The sequence below is a fragment of the Colius striatus genome, chromosome 4 (assembly GCF_028858725.1).
Source record: "Colius striatus isolate bColStr4 chromosome 4, bColStr4.1.hap1, whole genome shotgun sequence".
Taxonomy (NCBI): Eukaryota; Metazoa; Chordata; class Aves; order Coliiformes; family Coliidae; genus Colius; species Colius striatus.
Window position 1 is genome coordinate 90,101,504 of NC_084762.1, and position 26,845 is coordinate 90,128,348.

At 37.5% G+C, this 26,845-nt stretch overlaps 1 protein-coding gene across 5 annotated transcripts in view; it reads right to left on the reverse strand.

Moving 5' to 3' along the window:
- Positions 1–1,716: 1,716 nt before the first annotated feature.
- ZFAT (zinc finger and AT-hook domain containing) overlaps positions 1,717–26,845 on the reverse strand; it is a 90,439-nt gene continuing 65,310 nt past the window's right edge. For all 5 annotated transcript variants that reach the window (XM_061995446.1, XM_061995443.1, XM_061995445.1 and 2 more), the window contains 5 exons: positions 25,065–25,203; positions 20,173–20,291; positions 18,654–18,780; positions 15,782–15,912; positions 1,717–2,822 (listed from right to left, as the gene is read on the reverse strand). In XM_061995446.1, the coding sequence (XP_061851430.1) occupies positions 2,583–2,822; positions 15,782–15,912; positions 18,654–18,780; positions 20,173–20,291; positions 25,065–25,203 (756 nt within the window). In that variant the 3' untranslated portion in view covers positions 1,717–2,582. The remainder of the gene's footprint in view (positions 2,823–15,781; positions 15,913–18,653; positions 18,781–20,172; positions 20,292–25,064; positions 25,204–26,845) is intronic.

Sequence of the window (26,845 nt, forward strand, 5' to 3'; positions counted from 1 at the left end):
TGACTAACTTAAAACTGTAACTGCTTGTCTCCCTTGAACTGAAAAGGTCACTTAACCCACAGAAAAGATTAATTGGATAAATGGAGTTGACTCTACACTGAAAACAATCTGTGCTGTTTGGATGGTAAACAGAAGCAGAGCTTGCCAAGCAAATTTTACCTTTCTGATCATTCCAAATCCAGACAAATGACAACTGGAACAGTCATGGCCTCTCAAAACAAACTGTCTTTGTTTTCTTTATGTTTCTGAAAAAAACACAAATCTTTGGACATTTGCTTTGTAAAGTAGAAGTATTTATCTCCTCATAGCATTACAAATGCTGCATAGTCTAGAAAGAAGAAAATGTATTCCTTATGGAAGCAAGAACTGAAAATCCTTCCTGACTTTCTCCTCATATGTGTCCAATTATTGTATTTCCAAGCAGGAAAAAAATCTGGAACTTAAGAAAAAAACCCCTGAGTTAGGAAGCATTTAAAAAATGATAATAAAAAACGGATGCAAAAAATAACAAAATGTTTATGCTTTGCTGTAGGAAAATGTCATATAAGCAGTCAGTTACAAAACGAGCAGTTAATTACAGTAGGTATGCAAAGATATGATCTACTGGAATTAAATTAAAAAGTCAAACAAATACCCTTCTTCCAACTGAAAAGCCTCTCACTGACACAAGCACTGAGTCTACAGGACACAATTTACTTAAGAATCCTTGAGTGATGCACAGCAAATTACTGTTCTGTTTACCCCCTAAGTCAGATAATACTACAATGCATTGTTGACCTGAATCAGAATGCTTTCACATTAAGACCAGAGCTTTTACCACACATGGTCATGATGCTCTTCCAAATGTCATTTTAACAGCAAGTGGGCTATGAGTATTTCAATAAATACTAAGAGAACTTTTTGAGACTGCTTCCATTCCTTCTAGGTAATTGAAAGCATTATTCTTTCAAATCAAGACTGAATTTTAACCAGTAATTACAAACTCCAAGTTTCTTATGCAGATTAATCAAGTTGATACATATGGTGCATCAGTTTTTATCAGGTTGCAAACGTTGTTAAACACTTTGTAGTTCATTCTAGTGAAGTTTACTCAACATACAAGAAATCAACAACATTTGTGGCCAGGTCCAGTCAGTTACACCAAATAGCATAAAGGTCTCCATCTTACCAATGTAACATCCCTGGGGCTTCTTGTGCAATTACAAGATTAAACTAGAGGAAACAGAGCTTCCACCATAGTGGAAGGATTTTAAGTCCTTTCCCATTAACAAATTTGAATTCCCTATTGCCTCAGTTAAAGAAGCAGCTACCACTGAATGTTTGTGCTCTGATTTCGTACAGCGCTAATAGAAGCCAGCAGAGTTAGAAGAGGCAGACACTACATTACATCAATTCAGTTAAAAGCTTTTTTTCCACTTTTCTACACAGATCACCCATAAACTACTTATATCACGCAGAAAGGTCCACCCAGACTTCATTATGCTACTTCCTTGACTAGAGGCTACTAACAAGAAGAATAATTTACCAGAATCAATGCAAAGCAGCATTTTTTACTTAGCTACGAAAGCGAAGCCCACACTTAAGAAATTAGAGCATGAGAAGAAAACATGACAATTTTTAATTAATTAATAACTTTTATAGCTCAGATTTAAAAATATTAAATCAGAAACAATTAAAGATTCATGAAGAAAAATCTGGAACTATATACACACATAATTAAGAATATCTAGATTCCTGTCAATATTTACTTAAGTATTTTGTACAAGTTCTTTCACACAATCATATTTACAAGCATGTCTTTTAAAAACATATGAACATACATATTTTGTAGCATTTACAAATCATTTCAATATATATTTTTTTTCTTAAAAACAAAGAGCATATTTCACTGATTTGACAGATTTGGTTTCATCACATGGTACTAGAAAGGAATTTATCCAGTGGGATGGAAAGAGTTAGCATTATTCAATCATCTAAATGACAGTCATCCTACTGGTACCCAGAATTATCATATATGGCTTTAAATACCTCCCAAACTCAAAGGATCATCTCACAAGCAAAAACTACAGTCCATCTGTGTTGTTTCTAATTAAAGTCTTGAGCCTTTCTTTGGATTAGATCCACAACTCGGCAAATACGTTCTAAGTATACACTCAGAAATAAGAAGCCCTTCTAGTTTAAAGCAAAACAATTCTGCTTCCAACCAAGTCAAGCACATTTTAAGTATGTATAAAACAGGATGTATGGACTTTTCTAAACATTGTAGCTACTTTTATAGATGTTTCATTAATGTGGGGCAACACAGTTTTGAACAGATAATATTTGTGGGGGTTTACGGATATCATGTGAGAGATGTTCAAAGAAGGGGAAGAATACTTCTTCCTCAAATTATGAACATTTCTTAGACTGAAAAAAGTCTAAGCTACTGATACAATCCAATTAGTCAGACCACTGTCTAGTAACAAGGCCCCACTTCACAAACTAGTTCAAAATTTGTCAGTTTGCTTCCTTTCAGACAGGTAAAAAACCACAAACTTGTGGGTTTGGCAAATCCAGTAGCCATCCCCTTTGAACACTGTTCTTTAGAGCTCCTGCACTGATTGTTCCACAGTTTGTTCTTCTATAGGCTGCATAGCTTCCTGAACATAAACTATGAATTCTGAAGCCTCTCCACCCTGTGTGTAGACAGTCACTGTCTCAATTCCCTCCACTTCATCTGACGAGACAACCAGGTGATGTTGTTCAGACAGCTCTACTGAAGCCTGCTGCAGTGTCTCTTGAATCATCAAAGTGTGATTGGCTGATTGCTCCTCTTCTTTTACCTAAGGAGAAATTGAAGAGGTTACAGAAATTTCACCTTTCCATTAAGTACCTGGTATTGTGATGATTAATGGAAATACAGCACAGAAATTAGAAATCTGATAGTTTGGGGGAAAAAAGTCAGTTTTACATAAAATTTGTTGTGAGGACTTTTGATTAATAAGTGTAGAGCTAGACAGAATATTGAAAGCATAAACAGAGCACCTCAGTTATATTCACAGAGAGCTGCAAAGTTCTAACTAAGCACACAGGTCTTCAGAGACAGCTTTAATTTCTCAGCAGTCATTCATTCAAAACCAGTCTTATTAAATAAATCTGAAGTTTAACAATTCCTCTAGTAGCACTGAGATAAGAATCCATCAAAAAACACATCTACTGCACTCTTTTCTTTTTCATTTTGTGGGGTTTTTTTCCTGGCCAACTGATTGCTCAGGAAAGGAAAAACTTAATTCTAAACCTCAATGGATTCTTATGAGCAAACTGTGAAATGTAAATATTACTGAAATAGATTCCTAAGACCTGCTGTTTGTGAGGCAGCAATTTCTACATTATTGAAAGGATAATGATAAAACCAATTGAAAATACCAGAATTTTTACTGAATGTTTTGCTTCTTGTCAAAAAGGAAAAAACCCAACACAACTTGGTATCAAATCCTAAAAAGCTCAAACCGTTGTTTGTCACTTATTAAGATACAGTATTTACAAGAATTCACAAACAGATCTTAATTCTTTATGAATAACCATACAAAATTCCTATGCAAAGTACTTCAGGGCAGTCAGACACATCAGAAAACTCTAACTCATGTGGAAGAAGAGCATTCTCTTAATGACAAAATCACGTATTTTTGAGGAGAGAATGGAATAGCAATTTTTTGTTACACAGGATATATGCAGAGGCATTTGTTAGATGTACTCAGCACACCACCACTCCACCTCTCCCTGTGTTCATTGAAGAGAGTTGTTTTATTTGCTGGGCTATAAATGCCAACCCACCTGCAAATCCAACATGCAGTTAATCAAAGACTCTCTTCACTTTTTGGGAAATAGGCTGTTTGTGTTAAGGCTTCTTTCATTTAGACTTAGAGAATGGTTTCTGAAGTAACTTTCCAGAGGTAAATCATATTTCTTTTTCACTGTAAGAATGTATCTGATTGAATTTGGAGGAGGTCACGTTCTCTGCAATGCTTTTTTCGTATCATTACATGCATCTATAAATAGTCCACTTCCCCACACACCATGGAACAAAGATAGAGTAGCTGGCAAACCTACACCTCATGAGGTGTGCAAAACTCCCTGGTACTTCTAATAACCATTTGAAGTGTAATGAGAAGAGAACAAAGGCTTGGTAGATATCCATTTAGTTGATCTCAGTATACTCTTGTATTTCAGAGCAGTATAAGGTGTGCTCTTCACAACACTGAACTCATAAGTGACTTTTAAGAGAACGGGTCAAACATGGAAGATTCCACAAAGTCTGGATTCTAAATTATGCAAATTAGAAAGGGAATGTTTTTCTAATTAGAAGATCATTCAAAAGTTCTTCTCCAATTCTTATTTATATGACATTGTTTTGTAAGCTGTAGTAGTAGTAGAACAATTAAGAAAATATAATTGAGATCAGTACTGTTGCTTGAGAGAGGAGCAGAAACAGAAGGGAAGAACTACAGCAAAGATTCCAAGTGTTTGACTGCTTAGAGATCAGCAAGGAGAAAATAAGTTCCATATCTTTGTTTTCCTATTTCATTTTTCCCCTAAACAACCATTTCTATTGTTGTAGACTGACTTTTAACTTTTTTATTCTATATTTAACATACCTGCCAGATGAATCGTAGAATGATAAGGGTTGGAAGGGATCTTTAGGGATCATCTACTCCAATCCCACTGCAGAAGCAGGTCAACCTAGATCAGGTCGCATAGGAATGTGTCCAGGTGGGTCCTGAAGATCTCCAAGGAAGGAGCCTCCATACCCTCCCTGGGCAGCCTGTGCCAGGCCTCCCTCACCTCAGCAGTGAAATAGTTTTTTCTTATGTTTAAATAGAACTTTTTGTGTTGCAGCTTCATCACATTACTCCTTGTCCTGTTGCTAGATATCATAGAAAAAAGAGATGCCCCAATCTCCTCACATCCACCATGTATATATTTATAAATACGAACAAGATTTCAGAGATGTATAAACACTTCAGGACTTCATATTACTCTGAAATTTCACTAATTCACGAGGTTACACAAAACTTTTTCTTGAACAATCATGTTGAGGTTTTTATTCCAAGGCCCCAGCTACAGTATGCCTGTAATATATTGATATGTGCATTTTATCTGGTGAAGGATTTAACATCTAAAGAGAATCTTGCCATTTTCATTGACCTTAATGCAACAGCACAACTTTACCTGTTGATGCTGACTCTAGCTTTGTTGCACAGGATTCAGATTATACAGACAAAACTAGAGGAATGGGCTGAATTCCTTTCCAGGTTCTGTTTCTTCTAACAAGTACATCTGAATATTTTAATTGAAAGACACTTTCAACACCTCTTGCTGAAGTTCAGCTCAACATCCTACAAAAGCAGGTGATGCTGGATGCTTGTTTTGACACAATAAAATCTGCAACCACCCTCAGAAAAAACTAATTTATGTTGTTATAAAATATGGGTATCAACAAAGTACCCTTGACTAAGAGAAGCTTGAGCCTCTCTTTGGAAAACATGGAGCTAAATCACAAAAACATAGTGCTGTTAACTTACTCCCCTAGTTCCTCCTCATGAACCCCTTTTGTTTTCAATTATAAAAGAAATCCTAAGCCCTACTGAAAGCAATGGGAATTTTATGAATTCATTCTGTCCTCTCTTTTTTAATGACGCTACCTGCTCCTGTGTCAGCTCCTGTGCGAAAGGGAAAGGACACACATAAGATTTACTAATGAAGATCCAAAAGAGGTAGACTCACTTGAGAATTCAGACAGGAAGCTGCAGTTCAAAATGTTAGGTAATTAAAGTCTCACAGCTTGTCATGAATCACCTCACAATCACAGCCCTTGATATTAGAGGTCCTCAAACAAATACACAGATAGGGCTGCCTAAAAATTAGTCCTTTAACTATGTAATATACACTAAATTCTCCTGTGTTAGTGCACTGTTCATCATCCCCTGACAACATGCTTCGGGCCATAAAAATGACACTATATTTGTTAAGAGCTGCAAGAATACACCACACAGTCTGAGAAGGATCTCATACACTCACACTTCAGTCACTCTAAATCAAACCCCATAAATAATTTTAAATACAGATCTGTGAGTGTACATAAATAACAAAGAAAGGAAAATAAATAAAGCACAGCTGACAACAAAATGAAATGAAACCAGAATCTCATTGAATTCGATAGCACCAATCTAATACTTACTCAGTTTTATATGTCTTTGAAATGAAAATGGCCAATAAAGAAAGTTAACTTAACCTTCCTACCTGACTTTATCGATGTGGTTTTATTATCCTTGTCAGGCACGGTAAAGAAGACTAATGCCCTTATTTCTGGTGTTTCTAGCTCCCAGAATCTTTCTTTTGACAGCTATCTGTAATCCTTTTAGTTTGACAAATCACCACATTATTTTGGATATTTACATTTCAGATCAGTTCAATGTTTACATGCTTCCTATTAGATTGTTCCACAGGGAATAATCTCAACATGTTAATTTACATCTCTCAAATTGATGAAAGAATGGGACAGCTGCCATCAGAACCAATGAAGTCACCACACTCAATTCTTTTTATTGGCATCTGAAATCTTTTGAAGAGTAGTATCTAAGACCTCTTTTCTGTTTGAGAGTCAGTTGAAAAGCATCTGTCTGCTTACTCTTCACTAGAATGACAGTAAGAAGCTGAAGCTTCACACAGTTGGCATATTATATCAATTCAGTACCTGCATAAATATTCTTTATTACCTAAATGTGTCTCTCATAAAAGTCAATGGGACTTTCACCTCCATGTTTTCATAAGAAGCTTAACATTTCTAAATTAAAAATGTTTTTAATTTAAATATCAGAGGATCATCCAAATACATACAAGTGACATTAAAAATGATCTCTCTTAGAGGAATTTCTTACTCTCAAAACAAGTAAGTCCTTTTTAATTTGAGAGAAATGAATTCAAGTCATTAAGGAAAAGACACTTCTTCCTTTCTCTGAAAAGGAGTAAAAAACCCATCTTTGCAGTAAGATGCTAAAACTTCTTTCTTATTCTAGAGCTTATCCTGAGAAATAATGAGTGTTCCTTTGAAGTCAACAGGAGTTGCAGATCCACAGTGTTTAAAACAGTGTTGCTAGTCTTGACACAAAATCCTCTCCAAAATCTCTCCCTTGATTTCAGAATGCCCTTCAATTCACCACGAAGAAGAAAAGTTAATCAAAGAGATCTTGAAGTATTTCAAAACCTTACACTACAGATGCTCCTATTTATATCATAAGATGTCACAGTAAGAAAATACACAGAATATCTACAGAAGTGATTAAAAGAAAAAGTGAATATGGAGTCTCCTTCTATGGAGGTCTTCAAAACCCACCTGTACACATTCCTGTGTAACCTGATCTAGGTTGACCTGCTTCTGCAGGGGGGTTGGACTGGATGATCTCTAAAGGTCCCTTCCAACGCCGACCATTCTATGATTCTATAATTCTAGGTCACAGAGAGCACCTGGATATGTCATGTGCCAGCTTACAGAGACATCACTGTGCACACAGGACTATGTCTACCATTTTGTCCAGTGCCATTTGAATGATTTGAACTGTTTTGGCTCTAGTTTCCATATAGATATATTGTGTAGAACATACACAGACACAGAGAAAATGTAGTTTGATCACATGAACCTCTGTAATGAGCTACAAAACAAATTGACACACCACATTTTCAGAGTAATATAAGCCTTGAATTTGAAATATTTGCTTTGCATAAAACTTCAAGGTGACAGATAAACTTTTGTTTTGGTGAGGTTGATTTTAAAAAATCTTCTAGTAATTGGCTAGTTGAATAGATCCTGACAGAGAGACTGTGACTGGCAACTTCACTCATCTGGCAAAATGCTTTATTACTAGATTTCCTTCTGAGGAAATGTGCCAACATTACTGTCACTTCAAGACAGTAATGAGCTTCAAGAGCTCTAACAGAACAGTAACCTTGATATGAAATTTTATCTGTATTATAGCAGAGATTACAAGAACTTCAGAGGGGCTGAGAAAACAGGGCCATCTGCCCCAGCTGAAACTTTCTTTTGCTGGTACTGTCCCATGAAATATCAAATTGCTCCGTGTCCTAAAGCAATTGCAAATGTGACAATCAAGCTATATGTAACTCCATGCCTCAGCAAATTTTCTAGATGAACCCCAGCACCCAACATCATGCAGGTACAGAAACAGAGTCAGATTGAAATACAAGGTGCGTTGCTGAAGAACAACGTGCAGTAGCCTTTGACGTGACAGCCATGCTAATATTATTAGGTATTTATTTTTGAAGATGTGTTACACTATAAGATTCTCTTCTGTGATCAGCTTCAAGCTGATGTGTAATCTTTGCTGGGCATTATACCGCTGGCTGTCACTTTGAAGAAAGTTACCATGGTAGGAATTTACTGGAGCCTGAGGAGATCACAGAATAAAAGGATGAAAGGAACTAAAATAAAGGGTGAAATGCATGAATATCTAGTGTTTTCTTAAGCTTGATAAAGATCTGCTTAGTTAGTGAAACCCGTTGATATACTTAGTCTTCAGAGCAAATCATATTGAAATCTAAGCTGAAAATAGCTTAATATGCTTTTTAGGAATAGAGTTAACCCTACATTCCAAGCTACAGAGGTAGCAAGAACATTACTCCTGTCTTTTATTTCAGAATGGGAGAAAAGCAGAAATAATTCAGCAGACAATTCCAGCTCTTTATAGTTAGTATTACTGTAGTGCTTTGTACCAGCACCTGGATTGTACCACGTGTGCTACATGCAAAGAGGATTTCATGCCCCAACAGCCTTATAATTTCAATATAAAACAAGAGACAGTAAGCAGACATGGAAAAAGGGAAATGGGGTAGTACAAAATAAAGGAGGCAGTGGTAGTTTTGTGTGACAGGCACTAGTATCAATATATCAACAGCCTAACCACAGCCAATTACTGTCATATTTTGAAGAGTAATTGAGAAGACAATGAGGTACAAATTGCTCCTAATTAAAAGTCCACATAACTAAGTTCCATGTGAAAGAAAGAACTAAGATTCTTATTTAAAAAAAAATAATGAGCAATCAAATACTCATGGATTGAGCAAAGGCAGGAGTCAAAATCTTTACAGCTAGTGAGAAATGAGACTCTGAATCAAAAAGGAGTAAAAAGCCTTGGAAACAAAAACCAAGGTATTGTTTGATACAGCAAAAAAAGGAACATCAAGTGAAGAGAATAAAAGTTATATGAAGAAGGTCAGAGAAAAGTAATCTTTGAATTTTTCTGAAAGAATAGAAAAGGAGATATAACAGATATATTCTTCAGTTGGAAATTAAAGAAAAGAACAGGGAGCTAATTTGGTGAACAAGTCCATGGGCATAGGTTTGTTGAGTTTTTTTGGGTATTGGTTTTGTTTTGTTTGAACAAGGACTACTGCTGTGCTTTCTAGCAGTTCTCTGTATATGAGGCAGGATTTGCTTTGAGTGAAGAGGAATCACAGTGGCTTGTCCAGATGGGAAAATATAATACAGAGGAAAAGATTTAAAGCTTTACACAATCATCTGCTGCTGAGTTTCTGTCATGGTTTAGGCCTGTCTGACAACAAAGCACCATGTGTCTGCTCACCCACTCCTTTCTGCGCTGCAGCGGGATGAGGAGAAAATATAACAAAGGGTTCACGGGTTGAGACAAGGACAAGGAGGGATCACCCACCAGATATGGTCATGGGCAAAACAAACTCAAATAAGTGGCAAAAATCCAAAATAAATCAATCTGTTATCTATCCAAACCAGCGAGTAGGATGATGAGAAACAATCAGATGTTAAAAAACACCTTCCTCAACCCCTCTCTTCTTCCTAGGCTCAGTTCTGCTCTTGATTTCTCTACCTCTTTTCCTTCAGCGGCACAGAAGGGACTGCAGTCAGTTTATCACAGATTGTTTCTGCTGCACCTTCCTCTGCAGGGGAAAAAGACTCCTCCACAGATCCCAGTGTGGGATCTCTCCCATGGCAGACAGTCCTCAAGGAACCTCTTCAACATGTGCCCTTTCCATGAGGTGCAGCTCCTCATTAACTGGTCCTAGTGTGGAGCTATTCCACAGGGTGTAGTCCTTCAAAAGCAGACTGCTCCAGTACAGCCTTCCTACAGAGCCATGGCCTTCTCTTGAGTGTTCCTCTGTGTTCTAGCATGGAGTCTTTCCTGGCTGCAGGTGGGTCTCTGCTTTCCCATGGCCTCCGTGGCTGCAGGGGCAGGGCCACACCATGGGCTGTGGGGGAATCTCTGCTCTGGCGCCTGTAGCACCTTCTCTCCTCCTTCTGCACTGTCTGTAGAGTAGTCTCTCTCACATTCTCACTCCTCTCTCCAGCTGCAGTTTCAGGGGCTTTTTTCCCCCTCATTAAACATGAAGCAGTATCAATATTGCTGATGGGCTCAGCCTTGGCCAGTCGTGGGTCCATCTTGCAGATGGCTGGCATTGGCTCAATCAGACATCCAGGAAGGTTCTAGCGGCTTCTCACAGCAGCCACCCCTGTAGCCTCCCACTACCAAAACCTTGCCATGCAAACCCAATACAATATTACAGGCCTAAACAAGGCAAATTAGCAGCACATTTGTCTATCAGTATCTAAGAGAAAAAAGTTAAAAAATCAAGATAACATACAACCAATTTTAACAGATTACTAGAGCATATTGATTTAAAAGTGCGGTTGAGACAAAGAATCAACAAATCTGCCACTCTGGTTCAGTAATTTGAGGGGAAAAAGGAAAATTCAAATTTGGACAAAGAATCTCACAGTTTCTACCTTTTGTTTCAAAGAGATTTGGTACAAACAATGCACTGCATTTACGAAAAATACATGATTCAAAACAAAAAGTATCTTGTCACAATTACTCATTCCTGCTAGCACACACTGGAGATGGAAAAGCAACAACTGTAACAGAAATAAGCTGCTGGACGCAGACCAAGAAGGGATAACTTTTGTAATCACAGAATCAGAGAATGGTAGGGTTGGAAGGGACCTTTAGAGATCATTTAGTCCAACCCCCCTGTAGAAGCAGGGTCACCTAGATCAGGTCGCAATGCTCTGATCAATCCAATGGGACACTCAGGAAATAAGATTCAAGGATGTTCATACTATTCAACTGAGAAAATGCACTTTGAATCTTGTCTGCATGGAGAATAACTTGCAGATACTACATATAAGAAGAGTTCCCTCTGCAAAACACAACAAGAGTGCTCATTTCTGAGGGAGGTGCTTCTTCACAAGAAACTCAATATTTAAATAAAACAAATGTTTAACTTGGAACAAACTTCTTCAGGATCAATTAATATCTTTATCTGATCATACTGGTAAAACTTCACATTATTAAATCTTTTTCTCAGTTATTCAGTGTGTACTTTGTTCCTTAGTAACTGTATGTTTTCATAGCTGTCACGTAACAAGATTTCTCCCAAATTAGACACCAGAAAATGTTTAACTTTGATAACAGGTTAATATACTGACTCTGAGGCAAGAATGAATTAAAGTTATTTTGGGCTCTACATGCAATCTTTGAAAGGCCTCATACACATGATGCCATAAGAGCCAACAATTCCTGTTTCCCAATTATAATCCAAGATAAACAGAGACACTTTTCCATGTTTGGGGTTTAAAACATTAACCTGAATCCTGCTATGGTGTCAAAGTATTTTCTTTCACAAATCATTCCTATGAACAAAAGCCATAAAGTCAGAATTGACTTTTTTTTCTTGCCAATACCCAATTCAATTGTTTAAAGCTGGAGGCTTTAAACAATTTGATCTTGATCCACCTCCACTATAATGTATACTCATCATTTAAGATACTTGCAATAGGACTACATGCTACCAAGAAGAATTTAATAGAAGATAGTCTTTCTGTTTTGTGACTTTAGTAGAAAACAATTACTAGAAAACATAGCAATCAGATATAGCTAATACACTGGACATCTTGCAATAAGCTGAAAAGGAATTGTGGATAAAGACAGAGATTGTTTCTGAAGGCAGAAGTTCTGCAGTAAACTGAAACACTGCAAGTACTGCACATGGAAGGCATCTCAGCACAGAAGTTAGGGGAAGTGCTAAAACATGAAGATGGCAGCATTAATGACAGATACATCTGGATTTGCACATCATTTTAAGGATCAAGTGTAAATGGCACTTTTATGGGTGAAAAGTAAGGAAGAGGACAGCTGTAGGAGAAAGTTCCAGAGAGGAAATCGGAGACAAAGATAGCAACAATCTAGTGTAACATTTAGAGAAAAAATACTTTAAAAGTGTTCCAATAATTCGAGATTTACAAGAAATTTTTTTGGTGCAAATATAGAAATACGAAGGCAACTTGGAAGGGTAGCTGAAAATGACATATGAAGGTAAGAAATGATGAAAAAATGAGATATGTCCTTAAAGGTAAAAAATCCCAAACCCCCAATGTAACAGCATAAAAATCAGAACAACTACAATAAATGTTAAGGAAAAAAATGGAACCAAGATGCTTAGCAAGGACTCAGTGAGGCCATTAAGGAACAAGAGTAGAAATTCAGTGACAGATGATGCTGATATATTGCTGACACCCTGAATGAATTTTTGTCTCACAATCCACAGGAGAAGCTGAAGGTCACAGTAGAAATAGTGGAATAAATTTTACAGTAGGAAAGTGAAATATGAACATGTCTTGAGATCACTTCAAGGTTAACAATTAGGAACTGAGCATAATTAAAACCTGACAAAGTCGTAGGTACAAATGAGTGATATCCCCCCGAAAGCAACTCAGTATTGAAGAAAAGGGAAAAGCTGTCAGTTCTGAACAGGAGAGGATTACAGTCATGTTAATAACATTTAAAGACTTCATTCCTTCAAATTAAAAATGGGTGTGGCTTTAACTCTTCAACCAGAAGCAATCTTATGGTGGGAAGAGAAGAGCTGGAAAATAACTACAACAGTACAACAGACCAAAAAGTCTGATTTATATAGAAAATTAAAAGAGAAAAACGAAAGGAGAATAACTTACAAGAGAAATCATCATCACCATCATCATCTACAGACCTTCCTTTGTCTTTGTTCTACTTCCATAAGCCCACTAAAGGTAACTAAGCAGTAAGAGCACTGCCACCTGATCCTCCCCTGGGAAATCATGGGTCTGTACACATCTGCACACTCCAAGTGAAAAGTCACTGAGGCTACCAGAGAAAGAAATGAGTAGGCATTCCAGTAACACACAAGAAGCAGGGTAATAGAGGAAGAGTGCTTCAAGCATCAAAGTAAGGCATTAGTAAAATCCAGTGTAAACAGAGGTAGCACAAGATCGCTCAGATGTACTTAAATTCTTCATTGATTTTTCCTCTGTGCAACTTCAAGTTAGAGGAGAAAAAGGCATTTTATATTAACAAGATTTTAAGGAGAGGGGAGAAAAAAACAAAAAAGAAAAGCAGCAAAGAGATTCTGTGCTCTGAGAGTTCAATGTTTGATTTAATATAGCAGCAGAGCTTGTAACAGTTTGACATCAGACCAGTGAGAGTCATTGATGTATACAAGGCAAGGGAAAAGAAAAAGTGATCAATGTCTGGCAGCTGTAAACTCAACAGGCTAGAAATATGGATTAAAAAGCGAGGGAGAAAATTAACTTGAAATACAAACATTTACTTACAAAAAGCTGTCAGCAAATTCACATAGTCTAACAAGGAACATGATAGATTTTAAGACATTGATCAGATTTAATAGCTGAAGGCAGAAGAATCATTGCATTTTTTAAATGATGTATTTTTAAGTTCCAAGCTTCAAATATCAAAACAGAGCTTCTCCTTGGCAGATGCCACTTCAATGGTCACTTTCTCCTACACTTTCAGAAGGGCCTCAAAAGATGCATTTTTAAGGGAAGAATGGGTTTCAGCAATATTGACAGCACACACAAACACCAAAGGCTAATACTACATCCAACCCTTAAATAGGTCATACATGTGGCACAGCATGCATGACGGTAAGGACTCCCCTGATAAAGTTGTTTTGAAACTTGCACATAACAGACCTAAAATGTTCTCCTCTTTAATGACTGAATTTGGTTTCCAAATTTGGATCTGTTACTCTCCAAAAATCCTCAAAACTCTTACACGGTTTCTAATCAAAATACCTTTTAAGTATTGCAAAGGAACATCTCCAAAGAACATGGTTGGTCTTGAAATTCTGCCTTATGCACTTAATCTTTGGGCATCAAATTTAGGAATTATCCAAAAACTGCCCTCCAAGACTTCCCACTTGTATGCAATTGAACATGAATTGAACATTCACAACCCTAAAGAAATATTGAAGTAAAAAATTAGTTCTGGCACTCAGAATAAACAGATTTTCAGTTTATTTAAATAAAAAGAGTTACTCTTCAGGAATTAAAGACTTCTCATGTACTTCCTTCCCTCACCTATCAACCACATTTGAGTGCAGAGACTCCAGTGGACCAATGCGCAGAATGGAAAAAGGGACAAGCAGAAAGGTATGATGAAACAGGAGGAACAAGTGGAGCTTGGAGAACACTGTGAGGAGAAACCTAAAATGTCAGCAACAAAGTCATCAGATACACCTGTGGGCAGGAAATAATGAGCAAAAGCCCTGATGTTTACACTCAATAACCACCTCAAACTGAAAATTATTTCCTTTACTTGCTGATTTGGTATATCTTACTGTTCTTAATTTCTGAAGTGCTTTAGTAATACTGTACATTGCAAATAATTTTAGGAAAAACTGTGCAGCAACAAACTTCAAGAAAAATACGGAAACATTACAGTTACTTCTATCACTATCTCATAAGGTTTGTCTCATTTTAAGAGGAGCTATATTGCCTGTTGAAAATTATATTACTTAATTAATCCACCATTTTTCTAGAAAGAGAATGTGTGTAAAATCCTGAAATTAACCATCAATCTTATACACAGGGTTTTTTTTAATATTGATCTCTACCTTCTGGTCTTGCACAATTTGGTAACAACATCATTAACTATAGGTATTTTCAAACAACTACAACTCAAATGACTTTTTTCTTCGTCTCACACAAGTAACTGCTCTAACCTGCAATATTCCTCTCAGAGCTGTTATATGCTTACAGATCACCTTTTGGAAGCCTCACTAGAAAGGTAGGGTGAACTCAGACTGAGGGGAAGCCTCATTTATTCCCAAGGCACATGACTTCAGAACCCCACAAGTCCATTAAACTTCACCTACTAGACAGCACTGTCCAGATAAATGACAATAGTTCATCTTTGGGTACAGTCTTACAGCACTATGGCTGCAGAGCACATGCAGCTCTGCACAAGCAAAGCCCTTTCATGCTCTTCTGTATCTGGATCAATGCTGTGCCAGGGATCTCCTATTTCTTTTAGATGACAACAGAACTAAGTGCCCACACACAATGCAGGTATGTAATTTTAAAAAGCCTGAAAACACCTGCTATAAAAAAGTAGTCTTTTCACCCACACACATACATAAGTCCACACATACATACGTAAGTATGTGTGTAAATATATTTTATAGGCATGCAAAAAGTGTATGTATTTTGATATTTATAACCAAACCTGTGCACATACATATAAACATGTATGTGAGTGGGCACACGAACACACATGAACGTGACTTGTAGGAAAAAGCAGTTCAAGAAGAACTCGATATATATCTTGCACATTCAAAATTGAGCCCTTACAAAACCCCCTCATTTCCAAATGTATATATGAAAATTCAATACAGTTGTTTCAGAGATAAAAAGAGCTCTTACCTGCTTTACCACAGTCACAGTGCCAGGTGCCATGGTAACTACAGAAGCAACTGCTGTGGCATCATGGGTTTCCGAACCCAACTCGATGATTTGCTGAAGGATGTTTACAGCTGTTGGATCAAGTCTTTCACCTTATCAGAAAGATAGTAATGATAAGATTACAATAAGCCAGCTATAAGGGAATAGCTGTAGCTAAGTGCTACAGGCATGCTTTCTTCTCCTGCTTTAACCCTGACTCACAGGCCTGTTTATAAATTTCAAATACTTTGATAATAGATCTATGGCAGAAAAGTATTCACCAAGTTTGCCCAAGGAATGTATGAATCAGTGAGTGAAGCTACACCAATCGTTTCTAAGCATCTTTGAAAGAGAACTAAAAGACTATATTCAATAAATAAACAATAGATACAACTCTCAGCAGCAACTGTAAAATAGGAAGCTACAACACTTTACAAATCCAAATGTGTTATTTGCAAGTTATTCAGCTTAAACAGAACCTGAACTCTATACCTATAAGCACAACAGCTACTTGGTATATCACAAACCTATGTTTACCATCTCTCCAGCCATCTGCAATACCTGTCAAGCTAAAAGGAGTACTGTTATCACTTGTGTGCTGAAGGGAAAAGTTAATTCCTTGAGAGAGCTCATGCTTAGCATTTTATAAGCAGAGGATCAGAGCACATTTGCCCTTTTCAAAAAAAATCTTTTTGATGTGTGGAGTCCTGCCAAAGGAAAGACAAGTTTACAAAAATCCCCCTGTACACAGTTATACTCTTGCTTCTCCTAAAGTGTGAAAAGGGATGACTTGGATACTGGAAAACATTCTATGTTCTGTGAAAACTCCCCTCCTGTGAGCCACCATTCCCTCATGCCCAATGTCAACAAAAGAGATATGTCAGAAAGGGAAAGAAACTGCAAGGGTCATGTTAAAGTTGCCTTATATTTGCTGTAACCACTGTTGGAACTAGGATAGAGACACTAAATAGAATAAACTTGATGTCTTAACCCCAAATTCTTTCAAATTGAAGTTGATACTTTGATGAGGATCTAGTTCAGATAATTTCATTTTAACAGAAAGTAGTTATATTTTGTTATATTTTGTTATTTATGTGAGAAACAAGCTTATCTGAGTACTTAAAAATGTTTGCTTGTTCAAGGTTTTTTTTTTCCTACATAACTGCCTTTAGACTATTTCTCATACCTAGAGGGAATATACTTTTTTGCCTCAGTCTTTAGTGGCAAGACCACTAATCAGTTGTTCTTCATGGGGTACCCAGCCCCCTGAGCTGGAAGACAGGGACAGGGAGTAGAATGGAACTTTGATAATAGCAGAGGAAATTGTTAGTGACCTGCTACACCACACAGATGCACACAAGTCTCTGGGTCCAGATAAGATCCACCCAAGGGTGCTGAGGGAGCTGTTGGAAGTGCTCACTAAGATACTTTGTGCCAGCAGTCCTGGCTCACTGGGGACAGACTTGAGAACAGGAAGGCTCTTCAGAGAGACAGGTTGATGCCATGGGCTGAGGCTAATTGCATGAGGTTCAACAAGGTCAACTGATGGGTCCTGCATTTGAGTCACCAGAACGCCATGCAATGCTACAGGCTTGAGGCAGAGGGGATGGAAATCTGTCCTACAGAAAAGGACCAGAGGTGTTGGCCAACAGCATCCTGAATGAACCATCAGTATGCCAATGGCATCCTGGCTTGTATCAGAAATGGTGTAATCAGCAGGACCAAGGAGACAGCATCTTGAGTACTGTGTCCAGTTCTGGGCTCCTCACTACCAGAAGGGCATGCAGGTGCTGGAGTATGTCCAGAGATGGGCAACAAAGCTGGTGAAAGGTAAAGAGAACAACTCTAATGAGGAGCAGAAGAGGGAGCTGGGATGGTTCAGTCTGGAAAAAAAGGAGGTTGAGCGGAGACCTTATCATTTTCTGCAACTACCTGAAAGGAGGTTGTGGTGAGGTGGAGGTTGATCTCTTCTTCCAAGTAAGAAGTGAAAGGACAAGAGGGAATGGTCTCAAGTTGCACCAGGGGAGGTTTAGATTAGATATTAAGAAAAAAAAATTCACTGAAAGGGTTGTTAAACACTGGCACAGGCTGCCCAGGCTGGTGGTGGAGTCACCAGACTTGGAGATATTTAAAAGACGTGTACTTAGGGACATGGTTTAGTACTCGGCTTGGCAGTGTTAAGTTAGTGGTTGGACTCAATAATATTAAAGGTCTTCTAAAAACGAATTGATTCAATGATTTTATAACAAAACATGAACATCAACTCTAGTCTCTGATGTTTTAACACTCTCAGAAACCCAAACATTTTTCCTTCCAGGTTTGACATTTCCCATTTAGCAATCATTATCTAATCCCACTCTTATTCTTCCTCAATCTGATACTGAATTGCTCATTTAGTTTTGCATATTTTCACAAATAAGTTTACTAGTACTGTCTTGGGAACACAGTAAATGAGCTATTTCACTGTGTCACTTCTGCAGTCAGGCTGACTTAAGCAGGGAGAAAAATCATAGCAAGAGAATTGCCATTAGATATACACCATTTATTCTGCCAAGATAGTTGATTTCACAATATATTTAATAATACAGGCAGGAAATCCCACATATCTAATAATAAAGTACAAAACAGTGTGGTAAGCATTAATCATTTAAAGATATAGAAATCCATAAAGAATGTTCATTTCTCATTATTTATTCTCAAAGAAAAATACAATCCCCCAGTACTAAATTCTGGGTGTCAAATTTAATCTTTTTAATAGTTTTACAGGAGATCATATATTGTCCATTATACTCAAAAAAACTGGATATTTATGCAAGACAATGTATTTTGTGTTCCAACCTAAAAAATAACTTACCATTCTCAGAAGTGTATCTAAGGTTCTGTAATGCAGCTACGGCAGCTTGAGTGCCCTGAACATCTTCTCCAGCCTCTGTTATATGAAGATACTGAGTGGATGGTTCTTCAGAAACTTCAGCAGTTAACTTGAAAACAAAATCCAGTCAAGACATGAATAGTCTCATTCTTGTTAGCAATTTAAAGAACAATGAAAGCACTCTGTAACTTCTTTCTGTAAGTTTGAAAATGGCAATTTGTTTTAGAGAAATTATCCTGTCCATAACTATGTCTTTTCAAGACAAGCTGTCAGTAAGTATTCATGCTCTGAAGGGACTTCTTTCTTTATACCAGACATGCTGGCGTCCTGGATGCCCTCTTATTTTTTCAGGTTTGGGCATCTAAAGGGAGGGTATATAGAGAGTCAATTGTGAAATGCACGTGCACACAAGACTTCCAAGGACTACATTTCAAAATGCTTGCCTGGTCTTCTTTGAATACCACTCCATATAGAACCCACTTGAATATGGACTCCACATTTTATCTGTGTATACTCAAGAACTGTTTAACAAGAACTGCAGGACAGCTGTTTGAAATCAGGCATTAGATTTGTAACGAGGCGTAGATTGCCAGAAATTTAGCAGAATGGGTCTTGAACTGTGGAGGTAGCAAACTGCAGTTGTCTTCCTGCTTTTTCCTCTCACTGGACACCAACAACAGCCTACTGAAAAGATTCAGCTTGCCAACAGTCACTTTTTTAATACAAGTGTCTAAATAATTCTGTTGGTTTCCCATAGCTTCTGCATCTACAGTCAAGTCTGCTTGATATGAATAACAGATTTCATTTTAGAACAAATTGCTATGCATATGACAGTGGAGGAAAGCTTGAAAGAGGAAGCCCTCTCAAGGTAGCTGCCCTACCCCACTGTAAACTGAGAAAATTCAGGTTGGTTGGTTGTTTTTTTCCAACCCATCTTCTTAGGTATAACTTAATTTTTTAAGGTCTGATCTTAGTGATGCTGTGATTTCCTATACACTTTGGATTGAAGCTGAAAACAGAGAAGAAAATTTAGAAGACTTGGTAAAACAGGAACAATTTTCTAGCTGATCAATTTACAAATTCAGTTTTCTAGATTTTAATCTTTTCTGAATCAAGACATAAGCTTTTTTTTCATTAACTCAGGAGGAGTTTGCAGCTTTGCAGTTAATACCAGTGACTATCTGGCATATAAAAAAATGCAGTAAGTTTTTCAATTTCACATTTTTTTCCTAAAAACTTTCAATCTTTCTGCTGTAAAGTGAGGACTAGAGCCCTAAAATGCAGAAATAAGCAATAAGGTTGTTAATCCTACCAGATATTAAAGCAGTCAAGCTTAACAGTCATAGCAATGTATGCATTCAAAATGGAGATAAGAACACGACCTCCTGATCGTCTATAAAGTCTAAACCATATTTTTGAATACTTCTTTTTCTGGTCCTTACTTTTCTCCCTAGAATTCTTTTAAATTCTTAGGGCTAAAGCCATGACAACTTTGCTTTACCTCCCACTTGGTCTCCCCATCATGTTCCACTAGCTTCATTCCATGCTTGTTTTTAAGATGTCTGTTGAACTCCCACTTTGTACCATAAACAAAGCTGCAAACAGGACACTTAATGCCACCTATAAGGAAACACAAATAAATTCCTTATTTTCATATGCATTATTTTTCAAGGTAGTAAGGATTCATTTAATTTGTCCCCATCTCAAACAAGTCACATAACCATAATTTAAAAGGGTTTCCTCTAGCCATGTATCCAACACACATATACAAAAAGGAAAAAACTCAAAGTAGCTGATCTCTCACAGTGTCTAAAGGCTAATTTTTGGGAATGCTAATGGAAGGAGTCTGGAACAATTCATTTATCTGGGAAGCTATAGCAAACCTTCCCCATGCCTCTCTCTGGTGGAAGTAAAGTTGCAGGAATGCTGCTCCAATATGTCCTTGTCTCTACATTTCTCTCCCTGGGGAATCATAGAATGGTAGAGTTGGAAGGGACTTTTAGAGATCATCTGGTCCAACCTCCCTGCAGAAGAAGGTCAACCTAGATAAGGTCACATAGGAACGTGTCCAGGCGGGTCTTGAAGACCTCCAAGGAAAGAGACTCCACACCCTCCCTGGGCAGCCTGTGCCAGGGCTCCCTCACCTCAACAGTGAAATAGTTTTTTCTTATGTTTAAGTGGAACTTTTTGTGTTCCAGCTTCATCCCATTACTCTTTGTCCTGTTACTATATGTCATCGAAAAAACGGATGCCCCAACCTCCTGACACTACTACAGATGAATTAAGAAGGAAGAGCAGGTGTCTTCTATGAGACAGCTGTTCTAGTTTTCTCAAGCTCTAAAAAAAACTGTTTTGGCATTTTATCAAAGCAAACTAGGAAGAGTTAACAATGTAACTTCATCTTCACCCAATCATCTTTGCTTTTGAGAGTTTCTACTGATTATGTAAACATGGAAAAATGTAAACCTAAGTTGTCTGTTTATCCACAAATAATGCATAGTATGAATTTAGCACAATGTTTACTGTTTGAGTGTGCAGCATTACAGGTAAAAACCTGAGCATGGCCAAATCATAAACATCCCATTTTCTACACTAGATTAAACAGCTTTTACTTCTTTTTCTTGTGAAAGTCATTTGGACAAATGTCAGATCTCAGCTGCTCATAATTATGCAAATAAGTATTTCTCTTTTTTCCCCCCCTGTTGACTAAAGCAGAACAAAAATAATCTGCATGTGATGAATTGTTGCATTAGGTGACCAGAACTCACTCTAACAAACCTAATAGCTAGGGAAGTGCGTTCTGCCACTTTAGGAACTATGCTACCAGATGGTTGACTCCACATTATCATGGTAAATGATGACTCTTATCCATCACGTTCAAATGCTTCAAATATACTCTCATAAACTCGTTATAAGCCAAGTCCTCATTGCATGTAGCCTTTTATGAATAAGGTGATTAGAAAAAGCACTCTGATTTACAGTAATGGAAACCTACCATATGGTATTCTAGCAGGTGAAAATAAATCAACTTTTTATTTTGTTAAAACAGAATATAACTACAACTAGTCACTAGGGTCTTTTACTGACGCTTCCTATACAATTTCTCCTCTTTGCTCTCAGACTTTACAAGTCTCCACCAAACTTCATTGTTAGAGCAAATGCTCAATACTCTATCCCTGGACAAAACTGAAGTAATTTCCTTATTAAGGAAAGCTCAAAAGTTCACAAAAGCAAAATTCCTTTGTTCAGATTAGGACAAAGATATTATCAGTTATAGAAAATTAAACATTCATTTCACATGACTCTGTAGTACTAGGAAAAACCTGCTGTTGTGAAAAAAGGACACTTTTCCATGTTACTCTGATATTCAAACTATTGTAACAACACATCAGATAAATTAAAGCTGTAAATTTTGTCATTATGACTTTAATTAAAGAACAAATAATGAAGCATAGAATTAAACTGTTATTATGTAACTCCATGTCAGGGACTTTATGTGAAGGCTCAGGAAAATTAAATTCTAGATGATTCTTTAAAGTAATGGGCAACGTGCAGAAAAGTCAATGAATTACACACCTTATCTACTTTTGGTACTAAAACTGATGTTTGCAACGAAACAATGCATAGAAATATACAGCTCCAAAAATTGTGTGTTGGCCTAAAATCTCCATGAGACAACTATTATTTTACATTAAAAGAAAGTATGTGATGGAAGCAGCAGAACAGAACATAGAGGCCCCAACTGCATCATCATGTATGTGCTACACAAGTACTTGCACAAACACAAAAGAACATCTGTCTCCAAGAGAGTGCAGAAATACATAGACAAAACAATGGATGGTAGGGAGTATCAGTAAAGGGAAAAGAAACAATGTCAGTAAAAATGTTATATGACTTGCCCAACACAAAGCAAATGAAACTAAAATAGGAAGCCATTGAACCAGCAAGTAAGCAGGTTGTTGCATAAAAACCACAATGAGTGTTGCATATGTAACACCCCCATCCCCTATGCAGAACACATCATATTGTTACAGAATTTCTTTTTATCACTTCAAATACTAAAAGAAATGTCACAGTTCTATTTAGACAAAGTAAACTTAATAAAAAAACCCCCTGAACCTCTGATACTGGCTGATCCTAACCTAATTTTTAACTTAAACCCAGAAATTAAATACTGCTGTCTATCCCCAGCAATGCAGTTTTTCAAATGACCATGTTCCCTCTTCTATGAATCTTTCATTTATTTATAAACTCATTCTAGAAATCTTGAGTAGGGTGCAGCAGTCTACACTCATACAAATATTTCCAATTAAGATTATTTGCAATGTCTGCAATGCAGTCAAAAACCAGTTGAGATTAGAGAATAAAAGATGAGTAAGTTTGAGGCAATTCACTCTGGGCTCAGAAGATAACTTAGAACAAGTAGAGTACAACACAAATAGATACAGACAGCTTTTATTAGACATTAATCTTTGTTAGTTTCCCATCTCACTTTTAACCAAACACTTTCCCTTGCTGGTTCTCCTGCCTTTTTGTTTTCATCTATAGTCCTTTAATTTCAAAGGACTTGTTTAATATCAGATCTGAAGGGTCTTCATCTCTTATATGAATATATGAATAATTTTCCAAAATTGCTTTTCAGACCTATGAATATGGTAAACTGAAACTTGGCAGAGGCTGGTCAGACAGCAAGTTGCAGCTGCTGGCCCAAGTAGTTCAGAAACACACACTCTGTCATACTGTAGAATATGTCTGTGATCATCTGTTTGTGCCGTGTGACTCAGGTACAGATCTTCTGATTTCAAAATCAGGAAAAAATTTATTAACTTCAATGGGATTCTTGTTTGTCATTTCCAAATGCAAACCTTAATTAACTAAAGTCTCCCACATGGAATATTTTTTGTCCAGTTAGATCCCCCAAAAATGACAAAACCTGACATTTATACAATGTGGTAAGAAATCTGCAGGTCTCCTGTGTCTGTTTTGAGCCCATGAGTAAGATCCATGTGATGTACCATAGAGCAGAAAAAGGGAGCTGGCAAAGAAGGTTGAATGTGGGAAAAGAGCATCTATTAACAGGGCTATCTTTATGGCAGAGTCATGGTAAGAGGCACTGACTTCACAGCTACCACATGGATTTGAAGCCCCTTTACTGCTCTAAAACTCCACAGAGCAGGTGAATGTGTGGAAAGCAGGCACAGCACTAGAGGTAGGACAGGAAATATATATATGCTGTGTAAGTAAGGGAAGAGAAAGAAGGATGCAAAGTCAGAAACTGAAAGAACAGAATAGAACAGATCATTTTGAAGGGACTTAAAACAATCTTCTAAATCCAACTGCCTGACCACTTGATGGCTGACCAAAAGCTGAAGTAGGTCTTTAGGGTATTGTCAAATGTCTCTTAAACACTGAGAGCCTTGGGGCATCACCCACCTCTCTAGGAAGCCTGTTCCAGCATGTGCCCACTCTCTCGGTAAAGAAATGCTTCCTAATGTCCAGTACAAATCGGCCCTGGCATAGCTTTGAATCATTCCTACATGTCTTATTACTGGATACCAGGGAGAAGGGAAGTTAGATAGGACAAGGGGTAATGGTTTTAAAATGAAAGAGAGTAGACTTAGATTAGATGTGAGGAAGTTCTTACTGGGAGGATGATTACACACTGGCACAGATTGACCAGATCGGCTGTGGGTGCCTGGTCCTTGGAAGTGTTCAAGGTCAGGTTGGATGGAGCTTGGAACAACCCGGTCTAGTGAGAGGTGTCTGTCTTATATCAGAGGACTGGAACTAGATGATCTTTAAGGTCTCTTACAAGCCAAAACATTCTATGATTCTGGAAGAGTCCTCAGATATTCCTCATAGGACATTCCTTCCAGTCCTTTCAGCAGCTCTCTTGACCTCTTCAAGGATCTTCACAACCTTCTTAAATTGTGGGGCACAGAACTACACACAGTGCTCAAGGTGAGGCTGCCCATAAACAAGATTCTGAGCATAATGGTTTGTAACCTGTTTTACCTGTACTCTCCTTTTTCCTCCATTTTTCCAGTGGAGGAATAACTTGCTGACATTTACTCTTCAGACTCTTTAGTTATATTTTCTCAACCTTACCTTGAGGTCAGCCTTGCAAAACTGTCATAAAATGTATCAGTAGAATGGTAAAAATTTATCATTCATTTCAACAGAGAGTGATACTTTAGTTCACACACCCTTAGAAACAAAAAACAAAAGACACTGAATGAAGGGTAAGAGGTGGCCATTTCAGAATTACTAAAAAGTACTGATTTATCACACAACATCCAATAAACTGAGGAAAGCATATCACACAGAAGTTTATCTTTACACTAAGTTTGCTTCTACAAAAAGCCCCTCAAGTCTGATAGGGTAGAGATGTACCTTGTTGGATAAGGGCTTCTGCTGCAGGCTCCCCAGACCCTACATTTACATACTCTTCATTAGGATGCTTTCTGTTGTAATGCCTCTTCAGAGAACCAGATATGTTGCAGGAATAGTGGCAGTGTGCACAACGGAAAGGCTAGGAGCAAAAAGGAAAACGTTAGAACATACCTCCCAACTTCTTCAGGATACAGGTCTAAGCTGCAGTGTTTTGATCCTGAGAAGTCATGTTCATTTCCGGTTTAGGCACTTTCCAAGACCTTCCAAAATTCAGTATAAACTGAAGCTGCAACTAAACATTACCTGAAATTTAGTACTTTTTATTATGTGCAAGACACCAAGTATTCTCAACATTATAAGACTATTACCTAATTTTCTTAATTCAGTAAACTGTGCGTTTTCATAATTGATGATTGCAGGTCTGACCACATGGAGACTTTCTACTGCAAGGAAATGATTCAGCTGCTGTGAGTTTTGGTCTGAAAAGGGGGAGAAAGAGAGCTAAAATACCTTTAAGGTACAATATGATTGTACAGCCAACCTAATTTTACAGATAATCATACCTGAGGGGATTGATCTCATCCCTTTCCTTTTCTTCTCTCTCCAACATGCTCCCAAACTGCTTCCCTTTCACTGGCACTTGCACTCATCTGACCATTTGGTGAGCTAGGTTTTGGGAACTAAATTACTCAATTTTTAAGAGCATATGTCTCCATTTAACTGACAGAGAAAGACATTTCTAAAGCGAAGGGTTCAGAAGAACAAGCATTTGTGCCTTTGAGAATAACCTTCTGACAGAGGCATGTCAGTTACAGGAAGATTGACACAACCATTAGTGTCCTGGGAAACTATGCAGACATTGACCAAGGTCCTTGGGGAAAAGTCAGAATGGGATGCAAAATGTTACATGCAGAGCAATCAGGTTCACCTAAAGCTAGTCATCAGAAAACAGTTGGTACAGAAATGCTTATTAAGACGAGGAATTTAAAACAGGGAGTTTTAAACATATGCAGTCAGGGTTCACCAACCAACATTCCCCTAAGCTTTTTGCTCATGATCTTCCTTCAGGCTCCAAACAGCAAAAATAAGAAGAAAAGTGATGCTCAGGTTCCCTTAACCTTACAATTCAGAGGGTACTGTAACAGTTTTTCAGAGAGGAGTACTCTCCTTTTCTATTGCTGAAACTGTCCTTTTTTCAACACAATAATCCAGACAGACCACTGTGTTCTTGTACCACACTCTACATACTTGCATGCCCTGTGTGTTATCTGCTATCCCATCGCAGGACTGTGAATTCATGGCACTTGGAAATATGATGGGTTATTCTAACGTTAGGTGGCTTAACTACTGACATAGCCTCTGAGTTTCATATGCAGGCAAACAACAGTCCCAGAAAGAGGCAATGTTACTAACATTTTTTTAACTCCTTTTGACAAATACTCCTGATTGTTTTATTTCAGTGTCTTGCAGTTCTTTTGATAATGCATTGAATAGTCACATTTCTATCCAGGATGACAGAGGCCACAAAAGAGGTGCTGAGTCAACAGCTCTAAGGCTGATTCCAAGGTCAGAACCAGTGCATTATAAGGATATAACTCTTGTTAGCCATTAAACCAGGTAAATGATGTATTTTCACTTACAAAAATCCCTTTAAAAAAGACAAGTCTAGAGTAAAACTACATACTTAGGAAAGAAAAATTGCTTCTTCAAAATGTATCATCTCTTTAGATGATTGGCTTCATTTTCTTAGATGTCTTGTCTTTCAAAATTTAAATCTTTAA